The sequence below is a fragment of the Anolis carolinensis genome, chromosome 4, assembly GCF_035594765.1.
Source record: "Anolis carolinensis isolate JA03-04 chromosome 4, rAnoCar3.1.pri, whole genome shotgun sequence".
Classification (NCBI taxonomy): Eukaryota; Metazoa; Chordata; class Lepidosauria; order Squamata; family Dactyloidae; genus Anolis; species Anolis carolinensis.
In genome coordinates this window covers 183349492-183371809 of record NC_085844.1, presented here as the reverse complement: position 1 = coordinate 183371809, position 22318 = coordinate 183349492, and the positions used below count along the sequence as shown (strand labels likewise).

The following is a 22318-nucleotide window of genomic DNA, read 5'->3' as shown; positions in this document are numbered from 1 at the left end:
AGAACAATATATGTGGACACTGATATCCATGGATACAAGTGTATCCAAAGACCCACTGTACATTCATTTTGTTCTGTCCATTTTGGCAATGCAGATTTATTGTCACAGTTAAGCTGAGTTTGAATAAGGAATGTAGTGCAAAGCAAAGTGTGCATGATCCCCTGCAAATGCCGATATCCCAATCTGGTTTGGATCACCCGTGTTTACATTTCAGTTGTGTGGGTGGGAAACATAGCTATGTAACAGGGCCATGTAATACACATATATTTGTTATTAATTTATATAAAGTTGACTTCAAACAAAGCAGCTCTTTGAATGAGAGACTTCCAAGTTATTCTGTTGCCAGATCTTGCAGGCTCAGGCTTGTGACTTTTTTAATTGAGTCTCTCCATCTGTAATGTGACCTTCCTCCTTTCCTACTGCTTCTATTTCACCATTGCCTTTTCTGATGAGTTGTATTTTTTCAGTTTAGTCATCTTGGCTTTTAGTGAGTTCAGGCTTGATTTGCTTTTGGTCTCATTTGTGTGGGTTTTTTTGTGGCAAATTCTCCTCTAGCATCACATCTAAGTGTATATGCCTGGGATTAAATATTTTTTAAAAAATCACTCAACTTTTTCTTGTAATGATAATGAAGTAGTTTATAAATGAGACTCTCCATATGATTTTATGTTCTAAGATTTTGTCCTAGAACATATTGCTATATTTTTATTTTTAAGAAGCTTGTGTATAGAACTTGAAACAGGTCTAGGAAGTAGCTAGTACAAATAACTGGCCGCTTGTGATTATTTTCATTTTCTAAATTTAAATTATTTTTCTGTAGTGAAAGTATAATTAAAATACATGGCTGGAATTTAAGGATAATCGGATTGCTTATGCAGTGACTGTATTGTTTAATTTGATAATTAATTTGATATATTTATGATTTTAGCTATTTTATTTACTTTTCTAAATATATGCAATGTTGATGGAACAAGACAAGTGTTCTTATCCCCCACTTGCCAGTTTTGTATGTGTAATTTTAACCATTCAGTATATTTTTCTGTCATTAATACAGAGCTAGAACTGGAGAATGTCCCTATAATGCTGTTTTTGTGTTGTGATGTTGCAATTATCATAATTGCTGCTGTTGCCTGTAGAGGACTAGGTTTAGAATGTGCTTTTGGAATAAAGGGCTTTTGGAATTAAAAGGAAGTGTGTGAGCATTTGGTATTAAGTTATAATTTTATTTCTGCTAGTGGTGAGCTTTGAAGATACTGCAGAGGAACAGCATATATATGATGATACAGGTTTGAGTCAGCAACAATAAGTGCCATTCAATAGTTAAAACGAGTGAGTCCTTCTTTAGGGAGGGAGATATCTTTATAAGGTGTTTGTTAACAGTATGTTAAATCTGTAACATTTGAGCCCATGTATTCTTGGACTCTTTGCCAATAGAATACATAACCTATATTGTATTTATTATCGTATTCTATGGAATGTTATCATCCTAGAAAGATTTCTATCTTGAAAAATTTCTAGTTGAAAGTGCCAGTATTTTTATTTATCATCTAGATTGTAAGGCTTTTTCTTTAAAAAACAACAACAAAATATGACATCCGTCACTTGTGCAAAATCCTAAAATTAAATATCGATTATGGCTCCCTCCCCAAGTAAATAGCAGCTGCTCAAAGCCTGGTTCAAAGCAGTGACTATGTACTACTTTTGCAGTGTGAGCTTTCATGTTGGTATGTGAGGCTTCTGCCAAAGATTTTGCTCATGTTCTTTTTCTCCCTCTGGGTTTCTGTTTTCCTTGTGGCTTGCTAAAGTGAACAAATGTTTGTCAGTGATTTGCTGTTCTGCAACTGTGTGGGTTAGTTAGACATATATTGCAGGTTCTGTAACAAAATGGTTCCGTTCCTATCTTTGGCTTCTCAGTTGAAGAGTTCATGCTGGTTGGCTACAGCTTTGTTTTTTCTAGATACCAGAAACAAGTTTGGAGAAGCCTTCTTTTTTTAAAAAAGCCTTCTGAAACAATCTGTCCGGCAGATCTGGGCAGCATTTGAGTGTACCATATCTGTGGGTAACACTAAGACTATGCAACACACTCATTGGTGGATTTAATAGAACTTTTCTGGCTTTAAGATTTATATTTTCACCCAATGAAATGATGAAACGAAGAAAAGAAAGATTTGGAGCGCCATCTCTACGGATCCAGTAAGAATTGTTTTAGGATATAGATTTCTATTGAATATCTAACCTATCAAAATAAATAAATACAGTAAAATTTGAGTTTAAATCTGTTTATCATTGCTCTTCAGCCAAAAAGACTTCCAGAGTATCTTACATAGAATTAATAAAATAAAATAGTCCCTGCTTGAACAAATCCTTATTTCTTTTTAGTTTTTCAGAAGGGATGTTCTACTGAACATTCATAAATGTATCTTCTATATTAAACATTGAGGCAATAGATGTATTATCTTATAAAATATAATAAAATATCTAGGATATACTGAAAATATAAGAAAGCCCAAGTACTGTATTTTACACTCATTAGTAAAAAGTGAATAGAGTTCACATTGAGATTTCTGGATTTATTTTATTTTAAAATTATGTTTGTTAAGCTTATGATACCAGTCAAATGTTTAATATAGCTAAATTATTGAGGTCAGTAATTAAGTGTCAGGTTTTACCTTAATTGTTCCCATTAATGTATGGTTTTAGGCACTTCAAATATACTGAATTTAGAAATCTATATACAGTCAAAGATTCTTGCACCTTAGAAACAACTATTACAGAAATAAATACTGGAGCTGCAGTCTGCAGGGAACTAATGTCATTGTAGACATACTGGATATTTTCTTTTCTTTTGAAAAGTGGGAAACACCAATTATAAACTAGTGTTTAGGATCCATTTTGATTACCCAAACAGAAATTAACTGATATTTTATGTAATTTAGGGTTTACTCATATGATCTGCATGGACTATATTTATTTAGAGTACTTATGTGCCTCTGTTATGTGTAATTTGGCATCTGCAGTTTCTGCTTTCTTGAATAAGAAAAGTGCTTCACAAGAACGTACTGTTGAAACTTACTGTTTCTATTATGGTACTTTGTCAGAATCTCCTCTCCTTTCCTTTCTCACTGCCGAGGAAGTGATGTGCATCAGCATGCCTTCTCTCCTACATCTGCTCCAGGTCTGCAGCATCTTAAAAACCCACTTAGTGCTGATTGTGCCCTTGCTACCTCTCCTCTAGCATTTTACCTCAACCCACATCCTCAGAGCAACCCTGGTAGCCCCTGCCACAGCAATCCACTTCAGTGGAGGTAAGGAGAAGTTTAAATTGGGAATGTCTTGGTAATGCAGTCTTGCTTAACTTTCTGCTTGAATCAAGAATAGCTTTCTACACTTTTATATTTCTCTATGGTAGTCAGAATTTGTCATAGCTGCATAACTAAACATTTAGAATAAGGAAATAAGAGTGATTCAGATACACAGAAATACTGTAATGAAAGATGTCTCAGTCACTTGCATGTGATGCTGAAACAGCAGCTCTCTATTTCTCTACTAGGATACTTTTTGGTTGCCTCTACTGGTTCTATGTGACCTCCTACTAACTTATTTTTCAGGAATGCATTTTCATCATAGTCATGACTTGGTATTGCTATTCAACTGCTCCTCTTTCTAAAGAATCAATCTGGGAGGGGCAGAATGAAGTAGTTTCTTATTTGGCTGATGTCTTGTATGGGTGGCAACGGATCCTTTCTGTTCCTCCAGAGTTGGCAGTGCTTGCTTTTTTGGAGGCCTACATGAGATGTTGCCTAATTTATTGTTTCACAGATTTCTTGATGTGTTGGCAGTGTTGGCAATGTTTTCCTGATATGCCAATACAAACTCCATATTTATATATATTTGCTACAGCTGTTCATTTCCAGCAATGTTGTTGCATTTTAAATAACACTGGCTTAGTCACTTTTTCCATGTGTCATGACCCCATAAATGTCTCACAGTGATGGGTCAGGTGGAGATGAAGCCAGCTCAGTCTTACACACTCCCACATGTATTGCTCTATTCAGATTATGCATTCTGTCACATACTGTAACATTTCTTTGAGTGGATAGCAAACTGATATCTGAAGGAGTGATGAAAAAGTGGTATGAAGTAGGAAGCTATATGTGTTATGTAGTCAACTCTCATGTGCAGTGAAGGAGTGTTATCTTCATCTCAGGCAGAAAAACATTTTGGGCAGGCTCTCCGTTGGGAATGTTTACCCCCTCCATTCAATTCAGTACATGCAGATCTAAGGAATAGTTTCCTATGACAAGTTTTTATTGGTTTAGGATATGTGCACTATTTTGTATCTGTTATTGTTTTAAAGTTTTATTATGTACTTCTTCTGGTTTTATTGTGCTGTTATCTGACATTGTTGTATTGCTATTTTGTATTTGTGTTTGCACGTCTTCCATAGAACTTCAGTTATTGAGTAAGCTTAAAAAATAATTTCGTGAATTAATATTGTATAGCTTTTTTGTCATTTGTAAATTCTTTTGAACAAGATACATACACCTTACATTTTATTCTTAAATTATAGCTGAAATTATTTAGAGAGAAATTATATCTTCATTTGAATGCACATCATATCACAGTGAATACACATTGCATTGAAAGGGCTATGTCCAAACATTCATGTATACCTTGAGTACATTGAATAAATCTGCAATATTTTGTTTGGAAAAATGTCCAAGATGTGTCATCCAGTATTTTCTGTTTATATGTATACAGCTTGTTAGGTTACATCATATAGTTTCACACATGAACTACTGACAGGTGGGCCAAGGGGTTTTCTGTAAAGGGGGTTGCATTAATATGTTCTTCATAGATTAAAGGAAAAAAATGTTAAATTGAATATTAAGAGGTAGAAATATTTGAAAGATTCTTTCTTAAAATATACATTCAGCAACCAATATTTATTATATAAACAGCTGTGTGATATAATCTCTTTATAGATCTCTGCTTGGGTTTTTCTAATGATGGTGTGTTTTTAGAATTTCAGAAGTTCAGACTGTCTCCAAGTGAGTAAGGGGCTTGGGAATGCTTTCCCCCCAGAATACACCAGCCAACATGTTCAGTGGATTCTGGGAATTATAATCCAAAAAGGAACTTTTCCTAAGTACTGAATGAATGCAGCATAGTTTATATTCTACATGTGTGTGTCTCAGACTTAACTTTCTGTAATGTGAAACACTGTTGTTTCTGCCTCCTGATCTTATGTTAAAAATTCATTCTTTGTTGTTGTATTTACTTGGATACCAGTTAATCACGCTTGTTGCTGACTCATCCTGTCCGACAGTGTTATACACTTAACACCCACAAATAAGGAAGCACACAGCTTCTTTCGCTTCTTAGGGAATAAACTGTCCACAAATAACATTGCATTAATTTGTCAGTGTTTCTTCCACAAATGTTTGTATAGATGTCTTTTCTGTTCTGGTCTTGGCACAGTCAGCCTTTCCATGTGGACAAACAGGTGCTATCATCCCTCACTGAGTTCTCTTGTTACCGTGTCTGGCAAAAGAATATCCCTGCTTTAAAGAGATCAGATTTGCTTAGAGATATTGTATATCTCAGATGTTCAATAAATGTAAAAATGGTAATGTAGTTTAAAAAATTTAAATCACCATAATGTACTTCGTTTACGATCAGAGACTAGGATTCCTCTTGTTTAATAATATCTCTGTTTGCATGAGCTGTTTTCTCTAGTACTTAGTGGCTGTTGCTAGGGTCATAGATCTTTTCTAAGTGGTGATGAGCTGTCCTATATGTTTACGTCCACCACAGCGTAGACTGACTGTTTAATTGACTTTTTCAATGTGTCTGTGTCTTTTAGTGAATGTTTCTTTTAGTGTATATTACCCTCTGTTTTATATTGAAAGTACATCTAGATAAACTACTATATATCATGCAACTGAAAAAGTGTCTCATTGATCAATCCACCGGGTAGGGGCAATTGTATCTTATCTTCCTCCTGCTATGATAGTTTTCTGCCAAATGCCTATGTTTGGGTTGCTGGGGCATTTGCCTAGGTATGTGGAATCTGCTTTACTGATAAACAGCTCTGATATGGTTAGCAAATGTGTAGCTGCAAAGGAATGAAAAAATAGAAGCTTTAAATGAAACTTCACGAGAGTATTAAGGCACAGAGGGGATGGAAAAATTCCACAGAATCAGTGGAAGGAAGAAGAGATTTGTTTGAAAGCTGGGCAAAGATCCAGATTAAAGATGAAAAGGGGGATATGAGATTTTGCTGGGTGAAACAAATGGGAGATATATGTAGGAATAACTTCGATTGAATGATGGTGGCATGAAATCCACCTTGATAGGGATTTTAAAAAGGTGAAGGTAGCAGATTTGAGATAGTGAGAAATAACAGTTCTATCAAAATGTTATGAAAGAGACAAACAGAAAAATACAGGGTGTTTCAAAATAATGGACTCTGTTTCAAAGCAGTATATTTCACAATGGCAACATGTCACAATTACACAAAAAGTTACAAATGCAGTAGATTCTCACTTATCCAACATTCACTTATCCAACATTCTGTATTATCCAACGCGGTCTGCCTCCCGCCCCGATCCATAGCTGTTTCTCTAGGCAGCAAGGACTGAACTTTTTACGGATTTAATTTCCCACAATGTTGTTACTGTAAGTTCCACTTTATGCAATTCTATCTTTATTTGCAGTCAATTTGTAGTAGTAAAAGTTTTTGTAGTCAATGTTTTCAATACATTGCAATGTTTTGGTGCTAAATTCGTGAATACAGTAATTACTACATAACGTTGGCGTGCATTGAACTGCTTTTTCTGTTGATTAGTTGTAAAACATGTTTTTGGTGCTTAATTTGTAAAATCATAACGTAATTTGACATTTAATAGGCCTTTCCTTAATCCCTCCTTATTATCCAACATTTTCACTTATCCAATGTTCTTCTGGTCCGTTTATGTTGGATAAGTGAGACTCTACTGTATTTTAATAAGTTATCAAGTTATACTAACCATTTTGAGCCAAAAACAAATCCAAAAATACTGTGAAAATAGAGAATAACATGACTGAGGCTAGGGGTTTTTTGTGCTCTGGAGAAAGCATCTAATGATAATACAGTAATTTGAAATTCTATCCCTACTCTTTCAAGTGGTATGTTTCATTCATGGGGGATTTGTGGTTGCAGGGGATGTTAAGGGTGGCCATCCAGTGGTGCCTAACTGGATTCAGCACTGCTGGGCAGTTGGAACTTCTTCCTGCGTCTGAAGGAGCAGGAATAAATATGAAACTATTCTGGAGGCACTCCAGCATATGCCGTCCCATATCCACCAAAGGATAACACATGAGTGTAGCTCCACCCAGAGAATAGTTTTGCTATAAGAAGAGAGTGATAAGCAGATCAGAAATTACCAAGGAATGGACCATTAATAACATGCCGGTGTTTTCAGTCACTGCAGTGTGCAAGTTAGAGGTTGATCAGACCTGAATAAATGTAATTATTTTATTAATCTACCATATTATTACATAAAACACAATGGCACAAATGACAGTGAGATTATAAAAGGACAAAAGTAATTCCAAGCACACATATACTTGTGTTTTCTCACTCATTTTTAAAGATATCACAATTTTTATCTGGATTCTGGTTATAATGCTGAACTTTGGAAATGTCTCTTTTCAATATGAAGATTAATACTTAGTTTCAAATATATTGATGTATCTTTCTTAGTTTACAATATATAATTTTGTCACTAAGTATCTTAATTTTGGGAGGATATGTTAAGCATATTTTTTATGCTTTTAACAAGAAATATATCGGCTCTAATTAAAGTAATTATATAAAATTAAGGGGTGACAATGACTGTACTTAGCTGTGAATATTATAGGTACCTTGGGAGTTTTAGTTAATTTAGTTAACACCCAAACAATGAAGTGATGTTTTAAAATAATATTAGTATTCAGTTTGTGAACTAATATGCTTAGTTGTAAAAATGCATTAATAATTACTGTTTGAGAAAGCCAGCAGATAGCATTATGATACAACTGTCTGGCTTAAGCACAGTGCTCATAAGGGTTTGCTGAGGCATCCATTACACCAATGCTTTTCAGATTGGTGACCCTCGGATTAATGCCAGTCCCTGAGCCATTGGCAGCCTGTTCAGCCCCCAACGTGTGATATCTTGAAAAGCGCTGCAGTAAATTATTCTCCTAAGTACAATTGAATAGTCCAGTTTCCCATTGACTGGCATAGCAGGAAAAATGCTTTGCTTAAAAGAGATGGAAGCTAAATTGTCTTTCTCACTTTGGAGATTGCTACATCTAGGGATCTTGAAGTGCCACTGGACTCCTTTCTGCTCAAAGTACTTTTGGACAATATGCAAAAGGATCTTAGAGACTAACTGAGAGACTGCAGTGTACAATTAAAATAAACATTTTAAAATTGAATTAAAAACACATTAAATATTAAAAAACATTATGTTCACTATTAAAACCATGCTATTCGCAATCGAAATCTAGGCCATTCCGGTTGTCATTACACATAATTCCATATTCAGGTGCCCCATCCCACAGTCTACCTTGTTTGAGTGTGCTCATCTGAGGGTAGGGGGCCGGGACAGTTTAGGGATTCTGCTAGTGTACCGACCACCCCGCTGCACTACAGTCTCCCTGCCTGAGCTAGCAGGGATGGTCTCTGGCCTGGCGCTGGAGTCCCAACGGCTCATTGTGCTGGGGGACTTCAATGTCCATGCCGAGACCACTCCTTCTGGTGCAGCTCAGGACTTCATGGCCGCCATGGCAACCATGGGGCTGTCCCAACTAGTATCTGGCCCTACCCACAGAGCAGGGCACACACTTGACTTGGTTTTCTGCCAAGGATGGGAGGAAGGTGGTGGTGTGGAGGAGCTCACCATCGCTCCTTTGCCATGGACCGACCATCACCTGATCAGGTTTAGAATCACTGCGCCCCCCAACCTCCGCAGGGGTGGAGGACCCAAAATGGTCCGCCCCAGGAGGCTTATGGATCCAGATGGATTCCTGATGGCTCTTGGGGAATTTCCCGCCACCTTGGCTGGCGATTCTGTCGATGCTCTGGTCGCCCTCTGGAACAAGGAGGTGACTAGGGCAATAGACACGATCGCTCCGGAACGTCCCCTTTCGAGTACCCGAGCTAAATCATCTCCTTGGTTCACTGAGGAGCTGGCAGCGATGAAGCGAAAGAAGAGGGAACTAGAAGGCGTGTGGCGTTCGAAGCCGAGCGAGCCAAACCGAACACGGCTATGTCTCTATCTCAGGGCATATGCCGCGGCAATAGATGCTGCAAAGAATGTTTTCTTTGCAACTAATATTGCGTCCGCAAAGAACCGTCCGGCGGAGCTGTTCCGAGTTGTCAGAGGTTTGTTATATCCCACCCCCCAAGACGGGATCCCTGACAACTTGGCAGCCCGCTGTGAAGCATTTGCTCAGTTCTTTGCGGACAAAGTCGCTTTGATCCGTTCTAGTTTTGACACCATATTAACGGCAGTCTCCGAGGATGTAGCAAGAGCACCTGCTTGTCCCATTTTGATGGATTCGTTTCAATTGGTTCAGCCTGAGGACGTGGACAAGGTGCTTGGAGAGGTGAGGGCTACCACATGCATCCTAGACCCCTGCCCATCCTGGCTGGTGAGAGAAGCCAGAGGGGGGTTGGCCGAGTGGGTGAAGGTGGTGGTGAATGCCTCCCTTCGGGAAGGCATATTTCCAGCGAGCCTCAAATTGGCTGTGATCAAACCGCTGTTGAAGAAGCCATCACTGGACCCCACTCAATTGGAGAACTTTCGGCCTATTTCCAATCTCCCCTTTTTGGGCAAGGTCGTGGAACGTGTGGTGGCCACACAACTCCAGGCATTCTTGGTAGATACCAAGATCCGGCACAGTCTGGCTTCAGGCCGGGACATGGTACCGAGGCAGCCTTGGTCGCCTTAGTCGATGATCTACGCCGCGAGCTGGACAGGGGGAGTGTGTCCCTGCTGGTTCTGCTGGACCTCTCAGCGGCCTTCGATACCGTCGATCATGGTATCCTTCTGGGGCGCCTTGCCGGGATGGGGCTCGGAGGTACTGTTTTGCAGTGGCTCCGGTCCTTCCTGGAAGGTCGGTCCCAGATGTTGTCCTTGGGGGACACCTGCTCGGCCCCACAACCATTGACTTGTGGGGTCCCACAGGGTTCAGTACTGTCCCCCATGTTGTTTAACATTTACATGAAGCCGCTGGGAGAGATCATCCGGAGTTTCGGGGTTCAGTGTCATCTGTACGCAGATGATGTCCAGCTCTGTCACTCCTTTCCACCTGTCACTAAGGAGGCTGTTCAGGTCCTGAACTGGTGTCTGGCTGCTGTATCGGACTGGATGAGGGCGAACAAATTGAAACTGAATCCAGACAAGACAGAGATCCTCCTGGTCAGTCGCAAGGCTGAACAGGGAATAGGGTTACAGCCTGTGCTGGATGGGGTCACACTCCCCCTGAAGACGCAGGTTCGCAGTCTGGGGGTTTTCCTGGACTCATCGCTGAGCCTGGAACCCCAGGTCTCGGCGGTGGCCAGGGGAGCCTTCGCACAACTAAGACTTGTGGGCCAGCTGCGCCCGTTCCTTGGGAGGTCTGACTTGGCCACGGTGGTCTATGCTCTGGTTACATCCCGTTTGGACTACTGCAACGCTCTCTACGTGGGGTTGCCTCTGAAGACGGCCCGGAAGCTCCAACTAGTACAACGGGCGGCAGCCAGACTAATAACTGGGGCGGCTTACAGGGAGCGTACCACCCCCTTGTTAAGCCAGCTCCACTGGCTGCCGATATGCTACCGAGCCCAATTCAAAGTGCTGGTTTTGACCTATAAAGCCCTAAATGGTTCTGGCCCAATCTACTTGTCCGAACGTATCTCCTCCTATGAGCCAGGAAGATCCCTGAGGTCATCTGGAGAGGCCCTGCTCTCGGTCCCGCCTGCCTCACAGGCGCGGCTGGTGGGAACGAGGGACAGGGCCTTCTCGGTGGTGGCTCCCTGGCTAGGGAACACCCTCCCCAGAGATATACGGCAAGCCCCAACCCTTTTGAGTTTTAGAAAAGCCTTAAAAACATGGCTTTGTGCCCAGGCTTTTAATGAATAAATGATAAAGATGACCCAGATTGTTATATGGATAAAGTTGGAGGATATTGGACGAACGGATTTTGAACACGTTTTATGTTTTATATTTTATACTGTATTTAATTGGTTGTATTTTTTATATGTTGTTGTTTTTAATGATGTATCGGCATCGAATTGTTGCCAATTGTACGCCGCCCTGAGTCCCTCCGGGTGAGAAGGGCGGGATAGAAATATTTGAAATAAATAAATAAATAAATAAATTCCTCTATTGCACTACAATTATTCTCCAAAGGCTTGATCCCAAAGCCATGTTTTCACTTCTTTCAAAAGCGAAACATCAAACAGAACCAGGCAAAGTAATCATGCTTTTAAACTCTCAAGATTTTAACTGTTGCCTCACAGTGGCAAGGTTTCTGAATGAAAGGCAAATTGAATGTATGACAAACACAAAGTTTTCTATTGTATAATGTACACTGCATTTTACGCTGTCTTGTTATATATGCCAATAAAGCCTTATTGGATTGGACCTCTTTCAAAAGGTCAGGAGGGAGGAGGTTGATCTAATATTCCTGGGGAGAGAATTCCACAACCACCACTGAGAAGGCCCTGTTTCTCGTCCCCACTAGTAATGCCTGCGAAAGAGGCGCAACTGAGAGCAGGGCCTCCCCAGGCCGCTCCGGTGAACAATCTGACTGTTGCCAATTGTATCATTTGAAGCTTCCAAACAGTCTTCAAAGGCAAACACATGTAGAGCGCATTGCAGTAGTCTATTCGGGATGTAACCAGAGCGTGGACTACCTTGGCCAAGTCTGGCTTCCCAAGGTACAGGCGCAGCTAGCGCACAAGTTTTAATTGGATGAATGTTCCCCTTGCCACCCCCAAAACCTGGGGTTCCAGGCTCAGTGATGAGTCCAGAAGAACTCCCAAACTGTGAACCTGTGTCTTCAGGGGAAGTGTAACCCTGTCCAACACCGGCTGTAAAGCCTATACTCTATTCGGCCTTGCGACTGAACAGGAGTACTTCTGTCTTGTTTGGATTCAATTTCAATTTGTTCACCCTCATCCAGACCATTACAGCTGCCAAGCACCAGTTCAGGAGTTGTCAGCATAAGCTTTCATAGACGACACAGTGCAGAATTAATGCAGTTAGTCACCACTTTTAACTGCCATGGCTCAATGCTATGGAATCATGTGAGTTGCAATTTGGTGCGCCACCAGCGATCTTTGGCAGAGAAGGCTAAACACCTTGTAAAAGTACAACTCCCATGGTTCCATGACATTGAACTATGACAGTTAAAGTGATGTTACTCTGTATTAACTCTGAAGTGTAGGTACACCCTAAGTCTGCTTTTAGGGCAGAGCCGTTTTCTCCTTATTGAAGTTAATGGAATGAAACTATTGCGGGGCGCTTCCTCCGCCCTGTCCCTCTCGAGCTTGAGAGAAGGAGAGGGAGGGACCCCCCCCCCCCCGGCGGCGCCTCAGATAATACAGAGTCTCGGTTAACCAGAACCCGGTTAACTGGGGCTCTACTGTATTTATTTATTATCCTAAATTAACTAGTGATGCAATGCCTTATTTGCTTATTTAGAGTATTTATACCCAGCTGATCAGTCACAAAGGCTCTTAGAGTGGGTTACACATTTTAAATTTGACAGTTTTTTGCTCTCAGTTTTATAGTCATATGCCTTACATTTTCATTTGTTACATTTTTGGGAAGTACTGTAACACAGATAGGACTTGGCTTACATTTCAAATGATTCTTTATTCTCTGACACTGGAACGGTGACTTAAGTCCATGCTATTTTAATATTGTAATCACATACATTCACCTGTAGTAACAGGTTTCATATTCAGAACAGTATAAAAAGGTGCTGACATTAGAAAAAGAGATTAAAATGCTCAATGAAAACATTTCAAATGCCTTTCTTAGCCATCCAAGCAATGTTCATATATGATTTTATTTGATCAGAAATTGATCTTGAAATTCTAATATAATTTATACAGTTTATTAAATGATTTTATCTACTGTCACATTTATTTGTTAGTGCCATTTTCTTTGTTCAGCCAGCAGCTCCGTCTTTATCACTCTCCTTCCACTGTACAGATCAACAATAGGAAATTTATTTTTTGAGTAATAGGTTGCTTGGGGTGCTAGTTTTGCATTTCTGGCTCACACAAGATTTGTGATTATTGTGGCATCTTTTAAAACTTGCAACTAATTTTAATTTTTTATAAAGGTAAAACAGATAGTCCAGGTACTCGTAATGACAGAATATTTGATGTAGAAGGTTTCTTCCCTTGTTTTATTTTCATCCTCAATTGCATTTTATTTGACAAAAATAAAATTGATTGCCTTTTTGTAAAATGTCTTAGCCACAGGTATTTTGCTACTGATGTTCTCCCCACTTGGTTAGAATATGTACATATTTGGCATGACAATTAGTCATTATACTGATTTTGAAAATGGAATAATTTATTTCTGCATAATTTAATATATACTCTAGGCAGTTGTAATATTGAGAATTTGAAAGGATGTGACCATGCTATAAATGCTAATCCTTGAATAGTTTGGTTTTGGTACATAATGAATTTTGACTTGCTAGTTTACTGAAAAAGCACATTTTAAAGGGTTTAAAGGGTACACATAATATGACACTTTAAACTTCTTTCCTCTCGGATATCAGTGGGATTTATTTGTAGGTAAATGTGCCTATAATCTCACCCTTAATCTGGTATCTGTTAAAACAGGGGAAAGTTTATGTTTTCCATTATTACAAAGTTGCAACACTTTAAAGAGGTTTAAAAATGAAAAACTACAAGGTTTTAAAATAACAAACATAAAGTTGTAGTGGAATTAAGATTATGGTTTTCATTGTTTAGTAGTGAGATCAATGTAAATAGGGAAAGTAAAAAAGAAGCTTGGTTTTGTTACTGAATATGTTCAAAGCAGATTACAGTCACACTTCCACATCTGCAAGTTAGGTATTCATGGAGTGGTTTGTTTGTGATTTGCTGTATTTGCTGCTTCCTGCACTGATACCCTACGTATACCCTACGAATGAAAAAATATGTTCGTCCTAGGTATTTGTAGGCCCTCCACAGGTCAACCTGCAGCAGAATTGTCTTGTGGCATCTACAGTTGCCTAGAGAAGTGTTTTCTCAGGCAATATTTTAATATTCATGTTTTTCATTTCTTTATTTCTTCTCTTTTTTATAATAAACTAGCTTGGGGACCCGGCGGTGCCCGGGTCATTTGAGAAAGGCATTGTTTGCCTGTGTTCCAAGTTTAGTCAGGTTCAGGGTCAGTGGGGTTCAGTGGGTGCAGGTGAACTATAACTCCCATATAAAGTCCTATCATCCATGGTCCACTGCACTCTAAACAGTGCCAGGATGTATAGTAGGTCATGGGGACTGTATGTGTCAAGTTTGGTCTTGATCAGACATTGGTGGGGGTTGCAGTGGTCTCAGGAAGTGAGTGAAGATACTGCAGTTCCCATCATCCATGGTCGAAACTCTTCCAAATCAAACTAGGATGTAGAGTGGGTAATGGGGCCTCTGTGTGCCAAGTTTGGTACTGATTCATCGTTGGTGGGAGTCACAGTGCTCTAAGGAAGCCAGTGAAGGTATTGCAAGTCCCATCATCCATGGTCCACCCCCCTCCAAACAGCACCCAGGTGTAGAGTAGGACATGGGGGCTCTATGTGCCAAGTTTGGTCTTGTTCAGGCATTGGTGGGGGTTGCAATGTCCTCAGAAAGTGAGTGAAGGTATTGCAATTTCCATTGTCCATGGTGCATCGTCCTCCAAACTTCACCAGGGTATAGAGTGGGTCATGGGCGCTTATCCCTCAAACGGCACCAGGACTTAAAGCACATCATGGGGTAGGCTGTCTGGAATTGTGGGAGTTGGAGTCCAAAACACCTGAAGGGCCCAAGTTGGCCCGTGCCTGGTTTAAAGCCTTTCGTACAATCTTAGAGTTAAAAGGGGCGCCCAAAGGCCATCTAGTTGAACCCCCTTCTGCCATAGAGGAAGACACGATCCAAGCCCTCCCGACAAATGGCCATCCAGCCATAAAACCGATTGGGAGATAGATAGAGTCCTAGATTTGAAAGGGGTCTCTGAAGGTCATCCAGCCCAGCCCTTTCTGCTGTAAAGGAAGACACCATCCAAGACCTCCTGACAGATGACCATCCAGTCATAAATATGATTGGGAGATTTGAAAGGGGTCTCTGAAGGTCATGCAGTCCAGCCCCATCTGCCACAAAGGAAGACACCATCCAAGCCCTCCCGACAGAAGGTCATTCCAACCATACATACGATTGAGGCATTTATTTATTTATTTCTGATATTTCTCCCCCGCCTTTCTGCAATGGACCCAAAGTGGCTTGCAAGGTCATGAAGCCACGTGCTAACATCCACCATATAAATAAAACATAAAAGCAACGTCAAGCAATAGTATAAGACATAAAAGTAGAAGAAGCTGCCTTCTTTGGAGCAGTATTGGGGAGGCAAGATGGCGTCCTCTTTGGGGCCTAGGAGGAAAAAGCCAGCCTGGAAGGCCTTAAACATGTCAGCAGAGGGGCCAAAGGGGCCCAGTAGTGGGTGGGTAAGGTGTGTGTGTGTGGGGGGGGGGGGATAAAAGTGTTCATAATGACAGCAAAGATTGAAAAGATAACTCATTTTTTTTCTTTAGTGTGTTGTGCAATGTACTGTCTTACTTTGTAGAAGGACAGTTCTGGCAATGACCCAGGCAGAAGCTGCTTTCTTTGGAGCAATCTTGAGGCAAGATGGCGTCCTCTTTTGGGCCTAGCAGCATGGGGCCAGCCTGGAAGGCCTTAAACATGTCAGCAGAGGGGCCAAAGGGGCCCAGTGGTGGGTGGGTAAGGTGGGTGAGGGGGAATAAAAGTGTTCATAATGACAGCAAAGATTAAAAAGATAGTCATTTTTTCTCTTCAGTCTGTTGTGGAAAGTAGATATAGTAATCTAAATGTTTTTTATTATTTAAAAGTTTTTTATTATCAGTATGCAAAGTTGGTTTTAAAAATTAAGCACCAAAACATCATGTTATACAACACATTTGACAGAAAAAGTAGTTCAATATGCAGTAATGCTGCGTAGTAATTATTGTATTTACGAATTTAGCACCAAAATATCATGATGTATTGAAAACATTGACTACAAAAATGCGTTGGATAATCCAGAACATTGGATAAGCGAGTGTTGGATAAGTGAGACTCTACTGTATATATAAACAGATCACATTATATACATATAGGGCAAACATTCAATGCCCATGTACACACAGAACCGAGACAGAAAGAGACACAGAGGCAATTTAACCTTCTCCTGAGGGGATGTTCGATTCTGGCCACAGGGGGGAGCAGCTGCTTCATCATCCACTGTGACGGCACTTCCTCATTCCAACGTCGTAAATTAGTTAAATTTGACTCCCCACTTTATAAGTGGTACCTTATTTCCTACTTGATGTGGTGCTACTTCCATCAGCCCAAGATCAACCTATTTATGTACTTGCCGCCTTACCTTGTTGAAGGAGAGTGCTGTATCCAAAAGACCCAGGCAAAAGCTGCCCTGTTTGGAACCATGGTAAACAGGGAAGATGGCCGACTCTTTTGCGGTCTAGCAGAATGGAGCCAGCCTGTAAGGCCTGAAATGTGTTAGCAAAATGATCAAAGGAGGCTTGGATTGGGGCTTTGGGGGCTACGCATGAAAAGGCATCGTTAAAAAGATAAAAAGATGTTCTCTGCTGTCTTTTGAAGAAAGTAGGGCCTTACAAAGAAGTTGAAAGCTGAGGCAAGATGGCGTCCCCTTTTGGGCCTAGCAGCGTGGGGCCAGCCTGGAAGGCCTTAAACATGTCAGCAGAGGGGCCAGGGGGGCCCAGTGGTGGGTGGGAATTAAAGATTTCATAATGACAGCAAAGATTAAAAAGATAGTGAATTTTTCTCTTCAGTCTGTTGTGGAAAGAACTGTCTTACCTTGTACAGGACAGTTCTGGCAATGAGGCAGGCAGAAGCTGCCATTTTTGGATCAATCTTGAGGAGGCAAGATGGCCCCCTCCTTTGGGGCTTAGCAGGGCCTAGCAGCCTGCAAAGGCTGAGACATGTCAGTAGAAGCGCTGAAGGAGGTGAGGTGAGGGGGTAGAAGTTTTCATAAACATACCCGCAACCATTGTTTAAAAGGAAGCATTAAAACATAATTATTTTCCATCATTAGTTGGATTCAGAATGCTGTGAATGTGTGAGTGAATTGTAATTCCTAGCACCCAAAGTTTTTGTATTATCAATATGCACAGTTGGCCATGTTGGATCTATTTGGTCCAGATCCGTTGTCAGTGGGTTCATGGGTCCTAGGGGTTATGTGTGTCAAGTTTGGTCAAGGTCCAGCCTTCCTGGTGGTGCCAGTGGTGTTTTTGATTACAAAAGTGTAGGCCGAAGGCTGTTAAGTGTACCAAAGCTCGCATCGTTCTGAGGAGACAGAGTAGGCCGAACGAAGCCTGCTGGTAGTCGTTTTTTCCTCAGCGGTCCCAGTAGCCTGTGAAAGTGGCGGCCAAACAGAAAGCTGGCACATTCCGCCCGGCCAATCAGAAAGCTGGCCCATATTCCGCCAGGCCAATCAAAACGCTGGCCCATATTCTGGCCAACCAATCAAAACGCTGGCACATACTCCGCCGCATACAAACATTGACTTTTATTATATATATAGATATAGATATAGATAGATAGATAGATATAGATAGATATAGATAATAGATATAGATGTTTAACAATGACATAATATCACTTTTGCAGTATATTTTCTTTTCCAAAACCTCCCTTCTTTGCTTCTCCTCCCAGGCTGGTTATCTTATTTTTTTTGAGAGAGAGAGAGACAGAGACAAGGAGCAAATGTTTTCAAAAGCGAAAGGAGAATGTGAGAGAAACCATTGCAAGCCAGATTGCATGGGTAGAAGGGGTAGAAAAAATAAATTCTTTCAAATTTGCATGATTCATTACTATTACTATTACTACTACTACTATTATTGCAAGAACATTTGAGTCCAAAGGGAGGAAAAGAGAGCAACAGAAGGTGTGTATTTCTTTTTATTCCTAAGGAAACAAAAATGGGGTGGGTTTTTTTGGGAGGGGGAGAGAAGTTTTAAAAAGCCTTTTCTTGCTACTTTAGAGTTTGAAAAAGGGAGAAAGAAAAGAGGTGGGAAAGGAGAAAAGAGGACAAAGTTGTTTTTAGGGGGGCTTTGCTTGCATTTCTTCCTTGGGTAAATGAATGCCCCAAAGCTTCTAAATATTTATATAGACGTTCCCCCTACAATACATTAATATATGAATTTTCCCCTCATATGTTTACAGGTTTTTGCAAATCCTATGTAAATATAGATATCTAGAGATTTCCATGTACAGTAGAGTCTCACTTATCCAACATAAACGGGCCGGCAGAACGTTGGATAAGCGAATATGTTGGATAATAAGGAGAGATTAAGGAGAAGCCTATTAAACATCAAATTAGGTTATGATTTTACAAATTAAGCACCAAAACATCATGTTATACAACAAATCTGGCAGAAAAAGTACTTCAATATGCAGCAGTGCTACATAGTAATTACTGTATTTATGAATTTCACACCAAAATATCATGATATATTGAAAACATTGACTACAAAAATGCGTTGGATAATCCAGAACGTTGGATAAGCGAGTGTTGGATAAATGAGACTCTACTGTACCTGTATATCTGTTCCTATATGTATACATTAATTTTATATATGAATTTTATATGAATTTTACCCTCACATGTTTGCAAGTGCAGAGGGAAAATGCGCATAAATAGGGCTTGGAAATATTGCAAGAGGAAATGCACATAGAGAGAGGATTTGCAAAGGTTTCAGGGGGAAATACACATGTGAAATTAGTATATATAATGATAGATCTATATCTAGCCCTGCATTGTTTATGTACGCATTATTTGTTTGCCTGTTACTGTCCCACCCTCGGCTTATACTCGAGTCAATAAGTTTTCCCAGTTTTTTGTGGTAAAATTAGGTGCCTCGGCTTATATTCAGGTCGGCTTATACTCGAGTATATACGGTAATCTTTTGTTTTGTAGTGACTACAGCTAATAGGTTGTTGGAGAGTTGGATATTCTCATCCACCTCCCCTCTTTTTATAATGACAATAATTCTGCAGCAGAAACTCGTAAGGTGAACAATGATTTCACATGTACCAGGAAAATAATCCTCCCAGTATTCTGTTGAAGTCTTTAAATGTGTAAATTGAGCTCTATAATAGGCTATTTATATCCCTCTCTTTACTAAAATTCACATATCATTATGAGAAAATGAGACCTGCTATTGAACTTTTATATAAAGAACACAGTCAAAAAAGGAGTAGCTTTACTGCTGGGAGGGGGAGATACTCTTGATATATTTGCAGATTTCTCGGAGTTAAGTCTTCATTCTAAAACCTATCTCCATATTTGTGCCCAGAGGAAAATAATACAACCTTATGAATTAAAACATCATTTAAAAATTATATTAACATTCTGCTAAGGGATCCCCAGTTACTCACTTAAATAAAATACTTATCACCTATTAAAACTATTGTGGTGTTTTATGTATTTATATGGCGCCACTAAAGTCTGCTTCTCAGAGAATTTTCAGTACATTTCAGCATTAAGGAATGTAATGAAAGTGGATTGAAGTAAATGTGTTTCCTGTGCATTCTTCATATGCAAATTGAAAGAGTAAATTTTCTGTTGGTTTGAGGTCTCTTACACCCTAGTTCAAAAGAAGAGGGTAAATGTGTGGCCGGCTGTTACTTATTTGCTAGGCAAGTTGACAGTACATTTGCTTGCATTCATAAGAACTTTGATCCTCTGTTTTAAGAAATTTGTCTCATGAAGTGTCCAAGTGCTGTCTAATTTAGTTTTATTGGATTAGTTTGTTAGTTTTGCTAAGGATGTGGACTACATCTTCGGTGTATTTTGGCAACCACTTGCTGTTAGAACTATGTCTTTGTGTAGCAAGTGACATCTGGGACTGAGAGGTGATAACTGCTTTTTGTGAATAGGATCAGTTCCAGAATATATGGAAGAGACAGCAATTATTTGAACAGGGATCTTTCTTAGGCAAGCCTTTAGAGTAGGAAAAAGGAAAGTGTCACACACAGCATATGAACTGTTGTCATTGATGCCTTTCTCAGATCCCCAGCTCCCCAAATCCTTATTAAAAATTGGCCATTTTGTGGCCAAAATTTGTAAAAAGAAAAAAGCCAACCATAAAAAATGACAAATCAAATTTGAATGACCAAATCCAGAAATGACACTATATTCTTTCTGCTCATGCTATCACTCAAAACTGCATGGGGAAGAGAGAAAATCCCTACCCCACTGTACAATTTCTCTACTGTGAGAGCATTCTTCGTTTTTGTGGACCTACGGTATAGAACTTTGCTTCTCACATTTGACTTGGCTGGCCATTTGATTCACTTCTTAGACATCTTAGAAGTACAGTGTTCCCCCGCTACTTCATGGCTCGCTTTTCGTGGACTCACTGTTTCGCGAGGGTTTTGTATGCTTCTCTGACATGGCCATACAGCCCTCCATCCCACAAAAAGCCCCGGCTGAGATGCGCAGCCTGTCCTGTCCTCCTCAGCTGCCTGCAGGCAGCACCAGTAGGCCTGGCCTGCGCCTCATCGAACAATATTACCACCGCAAAGGAGGGTCTGGCTCCGAGGGCCCGCACCGGCCAAGTGGCGGGCCTCTTTCCTCCCCCGCCCTGACTGGATCCCAGAGGGCCCCAGTTGGGATGGCGTCGCTGCACATGGTGCTATCCCCGCCGCCACCCCAGAATTTGGAGCAAGCCGTGCTTGGATGAGGAAGCTCAACTGGCACACCAAAGCCACCTCTGGCTGGCATCAGGCAAGTGGGTGCTCCCCTCAAGCCCAGGCCAAGCTGGCGCCCTCCATGGCCTGAACAGAAACCCTGCTCAGATCTACAGCAGCGGCTTCTCTTTGTGCCCGGCCTGAGGCTGGTGGTGGCTCTCACTCCCTCGACCTGGACAATGTTCCCCCTCCTTTTCTGCTCCCTCATCCGGGGCTTTGGCCACTGAGCCTGAACTGAGGCAGCGGGCCGGCCTGGTGGAGCCCCTTTTGCCGCACTAGCGGCAGTCGACATATTCCCTCAATGCACAAGAGGGAGCGGCTTCGAGCAATATGGAGATTAAAAAAGGAAGGGAGGGAGAGAGAGAGGGAGGGATGCTATATTTATTAAAATAAATATAGTGTCCTTACTTTGCGGATTTCCACTTATCATGGGTGGTCCTGGAATTTAACCCCCACGATAAGTGAGGGAACACTTATTTATATTATTCATTTTTATAGTAATAAGTAATAAGTACAGCCAGCCCTCCATATCTGCTGGGGATTGGCTCCAGTTCCCCCCTTCATGGATATCAGAATTGTAATGTTCCATATCTAAAATACGAATAAAATGGCTGACAAACTAGGCACAAGCCAGTTTGCATTTCAGTGAACCCCTGCTACAGCTACATCAGTTGTGGTCACTTCAAAGTCAACACAGAAGTGACAAGAGCCATGCCACCATGTTCCTGGCTTTTCCTTGTTAATGCACATCTTTTGTTCTCTAGTGTCAAAGAACAAGTTGAGAGGGTAGTTAGATCTGTGGTTGTTTGAACCTGTAAATGGAGAACCTGCTAATATGGAGGGCTGATTGTATTGTGAATATGAACCAGTGGTTTGAGTATTGGTCCAGGATTCCACGAGACCATAACTTGTGTCCTTATCCTCCGTGAACAGGTCTTGTCAAGAAAATCCCATTATATGGATACCTTAGGGTTGCTATAAACTGGAAACAACTTGAAAGTGTAAATTTTACAACGTGAATATATAAGTCCAGTTTTTATTAGTTGTCAGTTATTGAAGGCTTTCATGGCTTTCACAGGGTTATTGTGTGTTTTTCAGGCTGTTATGGCCATGTTCCAGAAGCATTCCAGAGAATGCTTCTGGAACATGGCCATACAGCCCGAAAAACGCACAACAACCCAGTTGCCAGTTAATTACTGGGACAAATACACAGTGTTGGTTTTAAGCCTATAAAGCCTTACATGTTTTGGGACCTTCCTGTCTTGCACCTGAGGCCTACATCAGAGATAATTGTTTCTG

General features: G+C 40.6%; 1 protein-coding gene across 7 annotated transcripts in view; it reads left to right on the top strand.

The window, feature by feature from the left end:
• Nucleotides 1-22318, top strand: part of mast2 (microtubule associated serine/threonine kinase 2) — a 199709-nt gene that overhangs the window by 89619 nt on the left and 87772 nt on the right. The window contains exons 1-2 of one of the 7 annotated variants that reach the window (XM_062978351.1): nucleotides 707-2193; nucleotides 3099-3305. The exons of 5 other annotated variants lie outside the window; for them this stretch is intronic. In XM_062978351.1, coding sequence (XP_062834421.1) covers nucleotides 2144-2193; nucleotides 3099-3305 — 257 coding nt within the window. In that variant the 5' untranslated portion in view covers nucleotides 707-2143. Of the gene's footprint in view, nucleotides 1-706; nucleotides 2194-3098; nucleotides 3306-22318 lie in introns of those variants that run through there. One more of the 7 variants, XM_062978356.1, reaches the window with a different exon arrangement.